The sequence below is a fragment of the Aedes aegypti genome, chromosome 2 (assembly GCF_002204515.2).
Source record: "Aedes aegypti strain LVP_AGWG chromosome 2, AaegL5.0 Primary Assembly, whole genome shotgun sequence".
NCBI lineage: Eukaryota > Metazoa > Arthropoda > Insecta > Diptera > Culicidae > Aedes > Aedes aegypti.
In genome coordinates this window covers 101,611,069-101,629,728 of record NC_035108.1, presented here as the reverse complement: position 1 = coordinate 101,629,728, position 18,660 = coordinate 101,611,069, and the positions used below count along the sequence as shown (strand labels likewise).

At 40.6% G+C, this 18,660-nt stretch overlaps 2 protein-coding genes across 3 annotated transcripts in view; one reads left to right on the top strand and one right to left on the bottom strand.

Annotated features, from left to right (window-relative positions):
• The window catches only part of LOC5571389 (mediator of RNA polymerase II transcription subunit 24), a 49,016-nt gene extending 48,757 nt beyond the window's left edge, over positions 1–259 (top strand). For both annotated transcript variants that reach the window (XM_001653591.2, XM_021841712.1), the window contains exon 7: positions 21–259. In XM_001653591.2, coding sequence (XP_001653641.1) covers positions 21–120 — 100 coding nt within the window. In that variant the 3' untranslated portion in view covers positions 121–259. The remainder of the gene's footprint in view (positions 1–20) is intronic.
• Positions 203–12,264, bottom strand: LOC5571393. The gene is made up of 3 exons (XM_001653593.2): positions 12,118–12,264; positions 11,431–12,030; positions 203–1,521 (listed from the first exon to the last, which is right to left on the bottom strand). The coding sequence occupies exons 1-3, from the start codon at positions 12,161–12,163 to the stop codon at positions 263–265; spliced, it is 1,905 nt and encodes a 634-aa protein (XP_001653643.2). The 5' UTR covers positions 12,164–12,264; the 3' UTR covers positions 203–262.
• Positions 12,265–18,660: the final 6,396 nt, after the last annotated feature.

Genomic DNA, 18,660 nt, shown 5'->3' with positions numbered 1-18,660 from the left:
AGATTTTTTTTCTATTCCAGGTTATACGACTTAAACACCGCTTCCGGTAGGCAGTTTGCCATGTCGGATCTCTGCCTGTTCCGAAACATTCAGATGCGTAAGGATAGTATTAAGCTGTAAGTATTACTGTAAACATTTTCTCATTTCGGATATTCTATTTTACACTTTAGGACTCCTTCTCTGTGTAAAGAAGAGAATAATCTTAATAATTCCTAAGTTATTTTTATTCGATCGATTAATTTACAGTTTGGTTATTGAATGTTTAAGTACTTTGTTCGTTCCGTTGTTGATTATCACTGCCTTGGCTTTCTCGGCTACCATTGCTTGATCTATCCAAGCTGACGACACTGAAGCGTTGTTGTACAGGAGCTCCCCTTTGCGTGGTTCGCGTTTCCATTTCATGTTCTAGGTTTACTGCTGTTGTAAGTTTTCGCAGTCGACGTCTGAAGCTGTAGTACCCTAGCGCGACGGCTGCAAGGAGGATAACGGCTGCACCAATGGCCATACCCACAATGGAAGCCGTACTCAATTCTGTTTGCGCTGCCTGAGTCTGAATAGTAGCGACCTCGAACATCGTATATTGTTCCATCGCATGGCCTGCAATCTTTCCGGCACAGATCCATGGCCCTAGATCAGATGCGGCCACACTTCGTATGACCAATGAACAGTAACCTTTCTTCGGTTCATGGGTGGGATTCGAGTAGTAATTGTTCAGTATTGCTTGATCCGAAGTCACACCTTCGTCTAAGTTGAATGCGAGACCGCTTGGCGTGACAAATCGGCAGTATTGGAAGGGCGTGTTCTTGGGTATTGACGAACATTCCACCACAAGAGCAGTACCCAGAGTAGCAACTACCGTGTCGGATTTTGCAATGATTTGCGAATTTCCAATCTTCACGTTGATACCTGCTGAAACCTCCAAAGCAGAATACTTACTGCTACCCACGTGACAGCTCCACTGCCCTGTCATATTCTCCGACACCGGTTTGAACCTAATCCCACAGTCACCCAAAGCCAACGATATTCCACTGTACCAATAATCCGTCCCCTCGCCATGCACTAGATTTTCCGAAACCGAATAGATCTCCCCATCGTGATCCCTGAACCAGCAGTAATCCAGTGGCTTATTGGCGTTGCACTGAAGAGTCATTTCCGACCCATTCAATGCGTTGACGTCCTCTACGGATATTATCGCCAGCGCCAATTCCTCATCACTATTGTCCATAATGGCCCCGGAGACCTTCACCATTTTATCGGTCTCATATCCCACCAAGCACTTCCACAGTCCTTTGTCGATGTTGTCCGGTTCCTCAATCTCCAGTCCACAATCCCAAACTTCGAACCCGTTGCCGTAGTAGCGGTAGCGGTCCCAACCGATTCCCGGCAGCATGTTGAGACCCAGATTGTCCGCCACCCGGACGAACCGACAGAACCGGATGGTGCTACTAGGGCTGTACTGCAGTTTGCACATCAGCACGTGGAAGTCCGGTCCGCGATGGACCGAGGCCGAGATTTGTTCGTCTGTGGAAAATTGAAGAACGGTGGAAAGCGTGAGTCATAGAGCAGGGGTGCATAACGTACGGCTCGTAACTTATGTGACTTGTGCGGCCCGCTAAAAGTTTGAACGTTTTTCTCATACCACCCAGACAACCAGAATGTAGTATAACGAAATCAGCATTTTCGTTATGTGATGCTTATTTGAATAAAGTTTCCGTATAAGATGTCGTCAAAAGTTGATTTTACAGCTGCTACGGATTGATTTGCATTACTTTGTGGACGAACAAATGCACAAGTGTACTCAGAACAGTATTTTATGCGAGTAAACTCGGCAATCAAACGATTTCATTCAACATGTTGTGCGGGTGTGATGAAGTTTGTTCAAGTATACGACTTTTCACGTAATTGCTTGTACGATTTCTAGTTGTCTGGATATTCCACCAACTTCAAGTTGGTTAGATTTAAATTATGTTCTCGAAGCTTCCTAAATAGGTACTTAATTTTATAAACTTTGGATGTATCATGCATATAAATTTGACTTAAAATGATCAGTAGATGGAAAACCTACTACCATTTAGGATCTTCAGGTATCAGGTATCAGAAGGCCGGCTCCAAAGGCACGTTCCCCACCAGTTGGGAGATTTGTGCCATCGCCATATTTGAGCCTATTTCATCATCTACCCGATGGGAGAGGAAAGGGAAGGGAAAGATGGGAGGAAATAGGAGTGGGGTCCCTTGAAGAGGGAAGATCGCATAAGCGAAATGAGAGCATGTAGCTCCATACCACAATGGGTTCGAACAGCGCCCTAAAAAGGGCACTGCAAAACGCATGAGCGTAAAGAGAGCCTATAGCTCATTACCACAGCGGGTTAAGAATAACAGAATGTCCTGAAGATTCACACTTCTGAATTCAGTTTCACTTAATAAGTGTTTACCAAGTAATTGGAATCGCATTTGCGCAAAAACTGGACAGTTACATATCAGGTGATACGAAGTTCCATAATCGGAGTCACAGCTATCACACACAAATGAGTCAGCACGCTGCATATTTGCCATGTGATAGTTGAGTCGGCAGTGGCCTGTCAACGCTCTGACCAAGAGACTGCAATTCTGCTTTGACAGATTTGTTAAATACTTCGCCACCCTTGGAGATGGCTCAGTAATGTACACTTTTGTTTGACGACATGACTCCAAACTATTTAAATATTGCTTGTGCTGGGTTGCCGCCCAAGAGTTTATCTTAAGCTTCACCCAGCACTTAGAAATTGGAATAGCCGGCTCAGGGCCAATGAAGTCATGCGATGCTCCATCGCGAGCTAGCTCATCAGCCAATTCATTGCCAGCGATGGAAGAATGACCAGGTACCCATACAAGGTTTACAGAGTTGACTGAATTCAGTTCCTCAATTTGAGTTCGACATGCGATAACAAGCTTCGACCTTGAGTTGGCCGAAGCGAGAGCTCTTATAGCAGCCTGACTATCTGAACAGAAGTATATGACTTTACCCATTACGCGCTGTTGAAGTGCTGATTGCACTCCACACATAAGAGCAAATATTTCCGCCTGAAAAACGGTGCAGTTTCTACCAAGTGAGTAAAACTGATTCAGCCTTAGCTCACGAGAATATACTCCTGCACCAGCTCTACCTTCAAGAAAGGAGCCATCAGTGTAACATACTATATTGTTTGATATACTTCTTTCCAAATAGCCAGATGTCCACTCTTCCCGTGAAGGGAATTGTGTGGTAAATGTCCTGTAAGGAAAGTGACAAGCAATTGTGAGATCACTTGGAGCAAGGACAATTTTGTCCCAATTCACCAAAAGTGGAAACAACGAAGTGTGTGTAGATCTACGATTCACTGGATTTTTCTCCAGTAGATCCAGTACCCATAAACGGTAAGAGCAAGAAAGTGCTTCTTGTTTAAGATATATGTGTAGTGGCGCAACGTCGAAAATGGCCTCAAGCGCTGCTGTGGGAGTTGTAGAGAACGCACCAGACATCGCCATCAAGCACATCCTTTGGAGATTTGATTGGATTGTTCTCACTTCGCCCTTTTGCCACCACACAAGACATCCCTATGCCAATATTGGTCGAACAACTGTTGTGTAAATCCATTTGATATATTTGGGTTTGAGGCCCCAAGTTTTACCGAAGGTTCGCCGGCATTGACCGAAGGCCATGCAAGCTTTTTTGACTCTGAAATCAATGTGAGGTGTCCAAAAAAGTTTGGAATCTAGAATAACTCCGACATACTTTACTTGATCAGTCACATTAATCTCAGAGCCAAAAAGACGTAAAGGACGAATTCCATCGCGGTTTCGACTTTCCGTAAAAAGAACAATAGATGTTCGGGTTAACCGAATGGCCATATTGGCGGACACCAACTCTCGACTACCTGAAGAGCACTTTGCATCAGGTCGAATAGGGTTCTTATGCACATACCAACTATCGTCGGCAAATCCATATGTTGGAAAACCGCAATTATTGAGTTGCTTCAATAGCGTATCTGCTACGAGATTCCACAAAAGCGGTGACAAGACTCCCCCTTGGGGGCATCCGCAAACACTCAATTTTTGAATCGCTGCTTGACGCAATGTCGAGAAGAGATGTCGGTTTTTGAGCATTTGATGAATCCAATTGGTAATCATTGTAGGTAACCCATGGTTCCGTGCGGCTTCCAATATGGCATCGAAAGACACGTTATCAAAGGCACCCTCAATATCTAAGAAAACACCCAAGCAGGATTGCTTCTGAGCGAATGCTTTCTCGATATCGTATACAACTTTGTGTAAAAGAGTCACAGTGGACTTTCTAGATTGGTAAGCATGTTGATTGGCATGAAGAGGCATGTTTGCCAAATAAACATCACGGATGTGATGATCGATAATGCGTTCCAGACATTTCAGAAGAAAAGAGGTCAGACTGATTGGTCTAAAACTCTTCGCTTCTTCATACGACGCACGTCATCCTTTCGGGATAAACTTTATAGTAATATCACGCCAGGATCTGGGAATGTACCCGGTAGCAAAACTGCTTACAAGTAGCTTTTTCAAAACATGTTTGATAAACTCAAATCCCTTTTGGAGCAGAACAGGATCAATCCCATCCGCTCCTGGAGATTTGAAAGGAGCAAAACTATTAAGTGCCCATTGAATCGATTCAGTAGTTACGATACTGCGAGCCGAGGCCAGAGACTCGTAAATACACGAAAAGACATTTGGTTCATACGTAGATGCTATGTCCACACATCCGGGGAAGTGTGTATTGAATAAACATTCTAAAACTTCTTCATCGGAAGAAGTAAAGTCACCATTAGGTAAGCGAATTTCGTTCACTTGGAAATCCTTAGATTTCGCAAGGATTTTGTTCAGCCGACTGACTTCACTCAAACTAGAAACATTTGTAGAAAGGTTTTTCCAGCCGGATCGTTCAGCAGAACGAAGAGCCTGCTTGTAAGCCTTGCGAGCCGACTTGAACGACTCTGATCCAGCTGAACGGCGTCTGTTCCAACTCCTTCTACATTGTTTCCTGAGTCTAGTCAGATCGGAATTCCACCATGGGGTCCCTCTTGTAGTCTTTACAGACCGCAGAGGACATGCTTCTTCAAAAGCTTCCATAATGTAGGATGTTGTAGTATCAACGGCATCATCCAGATCACTTGGATTTTCAATGGACGGAGAATATCCATGAAATTTGGTCGCAACCAATTCAATATAGAGTTCCCAATTTGTTGACCGGGAATTCCTAAAACGCAAAGTCTGCGCAGTTACATTTGAATGTTCAAAGAAGATGTAGCGATGATCAGATAATGATTCCTCATCTGATACATGCCAATTCGTCAACTCGTGACTGATTCTATTCGAGCAGAGCGTTATGTCTAACACTTCTTCTCTATTAGAAACCATGAAGGTTGGGCGATTGCCTATGTTAAGTAATCCAAGGTCTGTACTACTTAAGTATTCCATCAGACTGGAGCCTCTCAAATTGATATCTGAGCTGCCCCAGATGATGTGATGAGCATTGGCATCACTGCCCACAATCAGCGGAAGGCCTTTTGTTACGCAGTGTACGACAACTCGATTACCAAATCAATGGAGTGAAACTGCGAAGAGTGGATGAGGTTATTGATCTCGGAGTGGTGCTGGATCCTAAAGTGACGTTCAACGGCCATTATACATCGATCATCAGGAAAGCAAACCGACAACTGGGCTTTATTTCAAAGATCGCCAAAGACTTTACGGATCCGTATTGCTTGAAGTCTTTATACTGTGCCTTAGTTCGGCCTATTTTGGAAAACGCTTCTGTTGTTTGGACGCCTAATGACATCTCATGGACTTTGAGAATTAAACGTGTGCAACGTAGATTTATCCGGTTGGCTTTGAAGCATTTACCTTGGCGCGATCCAGTGAACCTTCCTGCTTATCCTGAACGCTGCAAATTAATTGGTATGGACACCCTTGAGAAAAGACGTAAGATGCAACAAGCGATCTTTGTGGCAAAACTTATGGGCAATGAAATTGATTCTTCTCGGTTCCTTTCCATGCTGAACTTTCGCGCTATTCAACGTCCTCTTCGACAGCGCTCTATGCTGCAGAGCAGGTTTCACCGAACAACGTTCGGTTATAACGATCCAATATGTTCGATGATTCGTTTTTTTACTCTGGTTGAGGATCTGTACGACTTTGGTGAAACATCGCTGCGCTTTGATGTCAGATGGATTGAAATAAATAAATAAATAAATAAATAAAAAACTCGTTTGAAGTCATCCGTTGGGGATGGTTCATCATGTGGTAAATATACCGAACAATAGACGTATTTCCTGTTGAGGTCACCAACAGAAACATCGATTGTGACAGCACATACATCTCTGGTAGTTAACTCAGAAATGAGTGTAGCAACGATTGCCTTATTAACGAGCACGCATGCGCGGGGCATGGCGCGCGAGTTTGGCATCTCAAGTTTGCTGAAAGTAGCAAAAACTGGGTCCACAAGGTTACCTAGATAGAAGTTCCCTCTACGAAAGTAGGGTTCTTGAACTAGCGCCACTTGGGCTGCACCATATTGCATGAGTCGGCAAAGATTGATCGTTGCTGTTCTTTTATGCTGAAGATTGATCTGAGCTAACCTAACCGTAGCCACTACCCAAACTAGGCAGGATTAAGCTTTTTGAAATCTCAGCATCAAAAAGACCAGCAACGAAAAAACCAGATCGGTATGTATTTAAAGTCGCCAAAGGCAAGAAAGCACAGAATACACTGTGTAAAACGCATAATGCGAATCCATATAGGTGATAATTTAAATTAAATGTCAACATATTCATAATCCCACCCTTATTAAGCCTGGTACCCCACAGGCTCCGTTTGCGGTTAGGTTTTATTTAGACCCCCCTAACCATTCATTCCTAGGCTTGGTACGCATCACACCATAAATTAGGGGTCACCTGTGAGGTGGGCTTTTACCACCGGAACAGGCAGTCCGTAGTGTTGATTCTTAGCCAGTTGAAACAACCGCTACCGACACTACGTGGCTATCTAGGCTGCTCTGGAAAAGGAGGTTAATATGGCAGACAACGGCCTACGACTAGTGACTTTCGCTGCTGCCAGGGGGATGGCCATCTGCAGCACCTACTTTGCACGCAAGGATATTCGGAAGCACACCTGGAGGCATCGAAATGGTGATATTTGCAACCAGATAGACCATATTCTGGTGGATGGCCGACATTTCTCAGATGTCATCGATGTTAGGAGTTTCAGGGGTCCTAACATTGACTCGGATCACTACCTCGTTGTCAGTATAATTCGAGCGCGGTTGTCAACTGTAGCGAATTCAAGACCACAGCGAACAATGCGATTCAATATCCAGCGCTTCTCAGCAGACGGTGTTACAGCTGAATACCACCAAAAGCTGGACGAGCGGATAAGTGAGGTCAATGTGAGCGAAAACCTCAACAATCTATGGGATGCAATCCATGGAATGGTGAGTGAAACAGCGCGAGAAGTGATAGGTACTGCTCGAAGACGCCCCAGAAGCGGATGGTTCGACGAAGAGTGCCAGAGGGTGACGGATGAGAAGAACGTGGCCAGACGTCGGATGTTATTGTCTGGTACCAGGCTGAACAGAGAGCGGTACAGGGAAGCAAGATCAGCCGAAAAGCGAATCCATCGCAGGAAGAAAAAAGAGTTTGATGAGAACGTGATAGCCGAGGCGCAAAACTGTATGGAACAGAACGATATGCGACGATTCTATGAAACTGTCAATGGTGTGCGGAGAAAGTCAGCGCCGTCTCCCGTCATGTGCAACGACCGTGAAGGTAATTTGCTGACAGATAAAACGATGGTGGCTGCCAGGTGGAAAGAGCACTTCGAAACGTTACTGAATGGAGGGAACGATAGAGCATCGGAGAACAGAATGAACATCGACAACGACGGTCAAGCTGTGGAGCCTCCATCTCTAGATGAGGTTAAGAAGGCGATTAAAGAGCTGAAGAACAACAAGGCTGCTGGGAAGGATGAGCTCCCGGCCGAACTTCTCAAGCACGGTAGTGAGCAGCTGCATAGAATAATTCACCATATACTACTAAGGATATGGGAGGAAGAAGAACTGCCTGCTAGCTGGATGGATGGCCTCATTTGCCCTCTCTTCAAAAAAGGGCATAGATTGGAGTGCGCCAATTACCGAGGAATAACACTCCTCAATTCGGCGTACAAAATAATGTCACGTATTCTGTTCAACAGATTGAGACCGCTTGAAGAGTCCTTCGTCGGGGAATACCAAGCTGGTTTTCGTGAGGGCCGATCGACGTCGGATCAAATGTTTATCCTGCGACAGATCCTCGATAAATTCCGGGAGTACAACTTGCAGAGTCATCATCTGTTCATTGATTTCAAGGCGGCGTACGATTCAGTTAAAAGAAACGAGTTGTGGGAAATAATGATGGAACATGGCTTTCCGACGAAGCTGATTAGACTGATTCGTGCAACGTTGGAAGGATCGAAATCAAGTATACGTGTTGCGGATGAGATTTCCACATCCTTCGTAACCTTAGACGGATTGAAGCAGGGCGATGCACTTTCAAACCTATTGTTCAACATAGCGTTAGAAGGAGCAATAAGGAGAGCTTGCGTGCATAGGAATGGCACTATTATCACACGTTCGTATATGCTCCTTGGTTTTGCGGACGATATCGACATAATCGGGATTGATCGCCGAGCCGTGGAAGAGACATACGTGCCTTTTAAAAGGGAGACAACGCGAATTGGGCTCATTATCAATACCACGAAGACAAAATACATGGTCGCTGGTAGACATCGTGGGCCCATAGGTGATGTTGGTAGTGAGGTGGTAATAGGTGGTGATATATTTGATGTAGTTGAAGAATTTGTGTACCTTGGAACTCTAGTGACTTGCGATAATGATGTTACCCGCGAGGTTAAAAGGCGTATTGCAGCTGCGAGTCGGGCTTTTTACAGACTTCGTAACCAGCTAAAGTCCCGCAGCTTACAGACGAAGACCAAACTCGCGTTGTACAAGACTCTAATTCTTCCGGTAGCTCTGTACGGCCACGAATCTTGGACGTTGAAAGAGGTCGACCGGAGAGCTTTTGGGGTCTTTGAACGTAAAGTGCTGCGAACAATACTCGGCGGTAAATTGGACAATGGCATCTGGCGGCGTCGCATAAATCACGAGTTATACCAAGTCTATAATGAAATGGATATTGTTAAGCGTATAAAACACGGCAGGCTGCGGTGGGCTGGGCATGTAGCTCGCATGTCGGAGGAACGTCAAGCTAAACAAATATTCAGCAGGGAACCAGGGAGAGGCCGTCGCCTCCGTGGAAGGCCGCGCACCAGATGGCTTTTTGCAGTTGAGGAGGATTTAAGGTCGCTTAACGTTCAGGGCGACTGGAAGCGATTGGCCCAGGACCGGGTCCAATGGAGAAGGCTTCTTCATTCGGCGTAGATTCAACGCAATAGCAAGGAATTGTTGCCCATCAAGTAAGTAAGTATGGCAGACAAAAATGCAATCCAACCCGGTGAAGCTGATCAGTACTTGGTAACAGATAATAATGACAATTCACTAGAGTGTCCATTTCTCGATTATTTTGTTTGTCCCGGGATTCGGGATAAAAAATGTTACATATCCCGGAAATCCCGGGGTTTCTCAGATTTCCAATAAAACTAGCATATTTATGATAATTGCAGTTTAGTTTCAACAATATAATAGTATTCAATTGATCTTCAAATTACATTACAAGATAGTACACACTTAATTTAGAATGCCGAATCTCGGCTTATTTTAACCGAGATTCGCACAGCCGAGTAATCGGCAAACAAATTTCCTGGGATCTCAGGAAATAAAAGCCGAGTATCAGTAAACCAAGTAAACCATGCTTCGTTGCTAGGCAACCGGACAATTTGTTAGATGAGTCTCGGCTAAAATTGGAAAACCGAGATTCGCACAGCCGAGCTCGTGAAAAAAATCTAAATGTGTATGTTATAAAAACAATTTACAACAATTTAATTAAGATTTGCCTAATTGAACAAAAATGATAACTTTTTCTGGCTGGTTAGTATGCACAAGATTTACTCTCTTCAAGTATGGCAAACATTAGAATCATTCAGATATAAAACAATTTATTTTAGCTTATTCAAACAGTTAGGGTAACCAATATATTTTGGACCCCCTGGTCCATTTTACTGCAAATTGCCAAGTTTAAATCGAAAGACCAACTCAATTCGCATGCCATTTGGAAAGATAGGACTATTCCGTACTTGCATCAACCGTTTGTACATAGAAAATGTGTTTATTTTATCTGAAATTAATTTAATTTAATTGGTTCATCCATACAACCGTTACAACACGTTACACACAGAATTTAAAGCCGGCAGAAATTTTTCAAATATAAACAAAAACTTTTTTCAAATTTCGGGACTAAAAGTGTAGAATTTTTTCGGTTTTCCATTGTCAATCGATTGATTAGACTATGGGCAAGCATATTATACAACCAGTGTCGTGAGCTTTGTCGCCGAATGATAAAAAACACCGGGGGTCCAAAATATATACTTTGAGGGTCCAAAATGTATTGGTGTGTCCAAAATAATGAAAAGCAGTACATCACAATTCAATTATTTTCGACATTTTCTGGATCCTACATGACCGTTTGGGCATTTTTATCTTGTAAAGGAAGTTTTTCTCTACATTTTGGCATGTTCTTTGACTTGGTTACGCTGTGCAATTAGTTAGTAGGGACAAAAAACTAAAATCACTTCCTTAGGGGGTCCAAAATACGACCGTTACCCTATTCAAATTTCAAGTAAGGAGATACACTTAAGATCCATTGAAGGTACTTCCAGTACGTTTGTAACTAGGCGTAGGCTCTTCCAGTTCGATTGTAACTAGGCTAATGTGTTTTACTTTATTTGTACGTCTTCGTCTGAAGAAGAGCTATTTCTCCTCTTTTGTGGTATTTTTATTCTATTTTATTTAATACACATTGGGTCTGAGAAAATGTGGTATTGCTTTGATTGAAAGTAAAGGGATTTAATTAAACTTTAGGTTTATCCCGGGAATCCCGAAAATCCCGGGACGTCAGAAATCACTTCCCGGGAAACGGGAAATCCCTAAATTTGTCAAATCCCGGGATTTTTTGTTAACATACTTAACGGGGCATTTGCCCCCTTGGCAGGCCCCCTCCCCCAAATCCGGGCCTGGTCCAAATTTATTTTTCTGAAGTGACGTTGAAGTCCAATCGAATAACAACGACTGCTATCGGCTATAGTAAGCTTCTTCTTACCCAAAATTGCAACAATCTAATTTTTGTATGAACTGGATTACTCCATCCATTGCAACGTCGTCTCACAAATCTTATCACTAATCCGCCTATCCAATCCCATTCATCCTGATCTCCCCCCACACACCCACGCACCACTCACCTCTGTGTTCGATATTGATGGCGAAGTGCATTTCCCGCATGTATCCCTGCACCCCGGCAATCACGTTCCAGTGGCCAGTTCCGGTGGGATCCATTTCGTCCACCTCCAGTGAACATTGCTCGTACATCGGAGTGTCCCTTGTTTGCGTGTCGGCATCCCTCAGAACGTAGCAATAGTCCGTACCCATCGGAGTAATCTCCTCCAACCCGGTAATCGAATCCCTGTCGCTGGTGTCCGGAACCGTTGGAACACCAATCACTTTAACCATCGAAATGCCCCGGATCAAGTTGGTGCCACGGACCAGAGTAAGGCGCCAAAAGCCAGCGTCCTCGTGGTTAACGTTCAAAATCTTGATCCCACACTCATTGGCGTCCACGTTTACATTACGAGACCCTTGGTCTCGGAAACGAGACGGTGCATGGATGTCCACGTCCTGATTCGATCCCGGCTCCCGATATAAACAACGATCATCACCCGTCATAGCTACGAGAATCTTCAGGTGGACACTTTCGCCGACGACCACCGTCACGTTGTCCGGAAAAATGAACCCATTCGTGATGTGGTAGTTCGTGAGTAGGTTTTGAGCCGATACCAATTGCACTGTGGGGGTGGATTAACGATAACAGCAATCGATTACTCGCATGAGCTTATCTATCGACATCTGCATGCGCGCACACTTAAACTCACCTCCAGACGCTACGCAAATCAGCCAAATTCCGATCGTTAGATCCATGGTCTTGTATGGGAATACCGCTGCCAGGGAGCAATTGTCGCAACTTACCGTTTGCGGACATTGCTCGGGAGGAACTGACGAAGACTGGCTAGCCGAAAATACCCACTTGGTCCTAATCAAAAAGCAATCGTTGGGATTATCTTTATCCTAACTGGCGCACAATTGAGCAATTAACGAGCGGCCAGAGTTGCCAAATGCAAGCTTGATTGATAGCTTTTGGAGCTGTTACCTGTAGGGGCAATGGGGGCAATATGAGCCACCCCGGTTTTGACCTCAAAAACAGTGTTTTAATGTCTAGTGTCATTATGATCTGCTAAAGGATGCCTCAAATAGTCACCACAATAAAATCCGTAAGAATATTCATTTGAACACTCAAGATATTATATTATATCATCAAGAGTTATACGGGTTTATAAAAAAAGTAAAAAAAAAACTTTGGGACTTAAAAAATTCGGTGTTAGAAAAACTTTTTTCCCTAAAATATGCCCAATTTGCAATGTATGGACGACTTTTAGTAAATTTAATTACGAAACTTTTTGCTTAAGGATGATCAAAATCTGAAATGGCCGTTTTTTTTTAAATCGACTTTAAAGTTTTGAATCATTGTTTTTTCGGTTCGGAAAATGTTTTTTTATTTTTTTCAATATTTTTCTCTAAAACGTCAGGAAATTTCACGACAGTCCCCCATACAACACTTTTTTGTAGGTCTTACCGTTTTCGAGTTATACGGGTTTATAAAAAAAGTAAAAAAAAAAACTTTGACCCTTTCCAAATGTTAGTCTAGATCGATTTTGAAAAAACAAAGTATGTAAAGTATCTTAGTTTCACATAGTCTTCATACCCAGAAAGTTTCATTGAATTCTGAAGGGGTGCTGCCAATCCCTTTGTCGAGTTGGCGTGAAATCCGTCTTATACCAAACAGGGTACAATCGTATCGATCACTTTTTCGTTTCTGCTTCGACGCTTTCTCAGCGCACTCGAGCACTGTTCGAATTGCATCTACCGTCGATACTCCTTTGCGGAATCCAAACTGAATTTTTGACAAAACGTGCTCACTCTCCGAAATTTCATCAGCCTGTTGAGGATGATTCTTTCTAGGAGTTTTCCGAGCGTATTACTTACTTTACTTTTGCTGGCTCTACGTCCTTCAAGACATGACCTGCGCCACAATGTTACGCCAACTAACTCGGTCCATGGCTGCTATCCTCCAATTTCTCGATCGCCCCACACTTCCAAGATCCTGCTCCACTTGGTCAAACTCGTTGCGCTCCCCTTCGTCTTCAGGGTGTCCATTCAAAATCAGTTTTTCAATTCCCGGATTTTTCCCGGATACTCAAACAATTAAAAACGAATGACAAAACGATCCAGCGACATTATATGTATTTTGTTTGTTTTTTTTTTTTTTGTACAAAATGGCCAAACTAGGCTTAATTTAACTTATTAACCCTCTAATACCCAACCCCGCCTTTAGACGGGGTACACTTTGGAATTTTGTGTATTTTTTCTTCCTTGACTCATAACACGCATATAAGAAAAGTTTTTTATGACTTTTGAAACTTTTTTGTATTTTTAGAAATTGTTTGAAAAATTGCATTCTTATATAACCTACAAATGCCTCGGCTTCATTTAACGTGTAATATAAAAAATCGTACCTTTTATATTTTTCTACGATTAACCTATCACAAACGAAGAGCTTGAAGGTATTAAAATCATTTCAAACCTGTTTTCCGTTAGTTACACGGAAAATAAAATACGCTCCGAAAAAAAATTAAAAATTAAATATTTTTAAAAATACCGTAACAATTTAAATTTTTATTATTGCCAAAAATCAACAACTAGAAAAGGCTTTAAGAAAAAATGAAAAAAGCTAGGGATGTTCAAAAATAAAAATTATAAAAATCAAAAACCAAAATTTAAAAAATTGTGAATAAAAATAAATAAATGCCCAAAACTTGTTTAGAACGATTTTAGATAACGAAAAATAATACTTAAATCGAAAATAAAAATTTGGGTATTAGAGGGTTAATAAATTATTTTTGAATAAATTAAAACGGTTAGAATTTTGAAAAACTTGTTAACAACAGTATACAAACTATTTGTTGAAATATCTAACAAAGATCTTGGAATTAACATATGAACAAATTTTTACTCTTTGATTCTAAATTTACAATATATTTTCACAAAATGACAAAGTTGAGTAGCCAACCCGTTACCTTCTAAGAATGCCTTCGGAATTATGAGGCAAACATAGCTCATGGCTGACACCTGACGAGATTATTCTTGTGAAACTTGTGTTAGATCCAAGAAAAGATATTTTTAACAGAAATGATGTCTTGCCAAAACGCATTTTACTGTTCCCCTATCTTCCAAACAATATAGCATCTTCCAAACAATATATGAAAGATTTAGCCAAGAATCTCGTCAAGAACTCAACAACTCACTGTAAATCTGCTGAAATCCATACAAAAACTTATTAGGGGCCTCAGAAAAATTCTGTCATAGATTAGGGACTATTAAAACTAGTAATACAGATTAGGCTTCACCAAGAATCAGTATCATCGGCAACTCCAGAAACCATCAAACGAAATTCTTAATAAATTTGCCCAAAATTGCAATACATCTCCCAATAATTTTGACATTGGTTTTGACTCAGCTCTTGGCCAACCGCTACGAATCTAGTAGAAATTAAAAAAAAAAGCTAATGAACTTTTGTAGAATCCATTAAAAACCTTATAAGCGGGTCATTTGGCATAACTGTGAAAAACATTGAATTTGATCCAATTCCTTCCATTAAGCAAAGGGGTGTGGATAAATTGCTTGCGATCGTAAATTCCGTTGTCAGTTATTGATAGGACATACTTCTAATCTTCTTTTTTCGAAGAAACCAATATTTAATAAAGTTCTTTTAGAATTGCATCATACATGACTTCCGGGAGTCATAATGTCCGGGATATTATAAAGTATTTTTAACAAATGTACCCAACGTCTAAGCTATGCCATGTTATATGAAAAAAAATGAACATGATATTTTATGACGCATCTTATGGTCCCGGTCCACTGCAATATCTTACTTTCCAAGTTATGCCAAATGACTATTATGCCAAACGACTATTATGCCAAGTGATTGTATGCCAAACGTCTGAATGCCAAACGGCATTATGCTAAACGGGTTGTATGACATTTGCCAGAAAACCATTTGTCAGAAAGCCGTTTGCCAGAATCAATTTGCCAGAATGGATCATTTGCCAGAAAACCATTTGCCAGAATAGACCATTCCCCAGAAAGTCATTCCCCAGAAAGACCATTTCCCAGAAAAAAATATTACTACATTGCTTTGCTTTGTGTAGCAATATTTAGGTGTGTAAAATTTTTCGAATCATTATGATTTTCAGCGTACGATACATAATTATATGCAAAATAATTGTGACGTAAGTTTTTAAGCTTTTTGTTTGATAAAATGTTTTAAACTAATAATGATATCATAAACTTATTATATAGATAGCTGTAGGGGTAAACATGCAGCTATTCAGCAAGCTGACGGACGTGAGTTCGAATTCCACCGGGCGAAGATTTTATTGGATTGAAAATTTTCTCAATTTCCCAGGGCATAGAGCATATTCATATCGGCAATACGTTAAAAATGATGCAAAAATGCATGCAAAAATGATCAATTGGCCATAAAAGTTCTCAGTTAATAACTGTGGAGGTGCTCGTAAGAACACAAAATTGAGATTTGGCTCTGTCCCAGTTGGGACGTAACACAAGATAAGAAGAAGAAGGTGTAATAGATTTCCGAGGTTTTCGTAGTTTCTGAGAAATAACTGTTTTTTTTTTAATGTTAAAATAGTCATCAATTTTATACAAGCTATTAGGGGTCATCCATTACCCATGTGATCATTTATGGGAGGATGGAAGGGGGCCTGACCAATGACCACGATACAAACAATTCTTTTTAAATTTTTGTATGGACGAAAGACCCCGTGGAGGTAGAAAATCCTAAAGAGTTGACCACGTTGTTAATGGACAACCCCTTATAGGCAACTGTATTTTCAACATTCTATTAATTTATTTATTTATTTATTTATTTTCGTCAATCAATAGTAGACTACACGTTTACTTAATTCTATGTTGTATTATATCTTAAGGAATTAAAATATTGTCTTAGCTTTGTTCGCGACATGGTCAGATCAATTTCTGTGCAATGCTGATTATAAAGCGACATCATTCGATTCATTGGGCCTAATTTTGCATAGTTAGTTCGATGATTATTTGATGCAAACAAATTCCGATTTCTTAACTGTCTAGCGGGCGTGTAGAAATTCAAACATGATAAAAGATGGGTGGAATCAATACGCTGCGATACAATATCATTGACAAATGAAATCATGGCTATTTCGCGACGCTCATTTAAAGTTTGAATATCGATAAGCATGCATCGAGCCTCGTATGATGGCAGTGGAAACGTTGTCCAGCCTAATTTGCGTAAGGCATATAAAAGAAATTGCTTCTGTACAGATTCAATTCTATCACCATGTGTTTTTATATGCGGAGACCACACAATACTACAATATTCTAGAACTGATCTTACATAAGCAATGTACAAGGTTTTAATCGTATATGGATCCCGAAAATTGTAGCTAAAACGCTTAATAAAGCTCAACATATTGGTTGCTTTATGGATAATCGTATTATAATGATCAGTAAAGGTAAGTTTAGAATCTAATATGACACCTAAATCTCTAATCTTATCGCACTTTTGAACAATTTGATTTCCTAAAGAGACAGTAATCTGTGGTGTATTCCGTTTTCTGCTATATGTGATTAAATTACATTTTTTGACGTTTAATTGAAGTAAGCTTTTGCTACACCATTTATCAAATATACTTATTTCATTCAGATATATGTCGCTATCTTTGTTGCTATTGATTTCCATATAAAGTTTCATATCGTCGGCATAAATCAGAATTTTAAGATGTTTAAGCACATATGAAATATCGTTAACAAATAATATAAATAACAATGGACCTAAATGCGAACCCTGGGGAACTCCTGATGTAACGTGAACAGGTTTAGACATTTTTCCCTCAAATCTAACTATTTGTTGGCGATCTGTTAAATAAGATTCAATCCAGTTGAGGAGTCTCATCGCAATTCCCATTTTATTGAGCTTGAAAATCAACATAGGAATGTCTAGTCTGTCAAATGCCTTACTAAAATCGGTGTAAAGTGATTCGACGTGGTTACCTCTATCCATTGCATTCAAAGTGTAATTTACAAATTCCAGAAGGTTTGTTGTAGTAGAACGACCTTTATAGAAACCATGTTGTGTATTCGTTATTCTATGTTTTATTTGGCTGAACACATTTTTATTTATAATTGATTCAAATAGTTTCGGAATGGATGAAATAATAGCAATTCCACGATAATTTCGAACATCAGATTTTCTACCAGACTTGTAAATGGGTATGAGATACGATCTTTTCCATTCTTTTGGAAATCTGCTCATTTCAAGTGACATGTTGAATAGCCAAAATAATGGTGCTGTAAATTCATTAGCTAAGTTTTTCAGTAAAATAGGTGGGATTCCATCTGGCCCTGATCCTTTGGTGGAATCTAAATTCTTCAGTCCTGTTAAAATGTCCTGTACCAGTATTTGACTTACACCGATATCGCTTGTGAAATCAGGAAAACTAGTAAAATATTCAAAGTCACGATCTTTATCCGAAAAGTTAGTAAAAGTCTCTTGGAAAAAAGTAGCAAAAAGATTGCACATACCATCTGGATTATCTGCTGCTCTATCATCCAATGTCATTTTAGATGGAAAATTGTTGGACTTCATCTTCGATTTAGCATAATTGAAGAAATTCCTAGGGCAAGATTTTAAATCATTTTCTATTTTTGTGTTGTACTCTTCAAGTGCAGCGGATATGGCTTGATTAAGTTGGTTGACAATATACAAATAATTTTCTAAACTTTCTCGAGATTTTTGTTGCCTGTAAATTTTATGAGCCTTTTGCTTACGATTTTTTAAATTAGTTATTTGCTTATTAATCCAAACAGGGTTTTTCGACCCATTTCTACGACGTCTTCGCAATAGAGGAACTTCCATCTGAATAATTTCCGACAAAATTGAATAAAAATCCGTCACTGCACTTTCTAAATCTTTCTTTGGGTAAGGACCAAATCTCGGTCGTCTCTGAATACATTAAAACTATTACCAAAAACTTCTTCACTTTTAATTTTTTCATTCCAACTAGTTTCAGTGCCCATAACAACTGAGAAGGATGAAGTTAGAATTCTTTTATAAATTTCGTTCATTTTAGATGCACTCTTCATGCGATTAAAATTTTGGCAATATACTAAAATTTCGGTAGCATTTGCTTCTGAAGAAGTTGATGGTAACACATCCCTTTGCATAACAATATTTGAAAGTTCAGATCTATCATTAGATACATTGTCATTATTTAAAATATTACCAACTGGTTGTTCATCAGCCA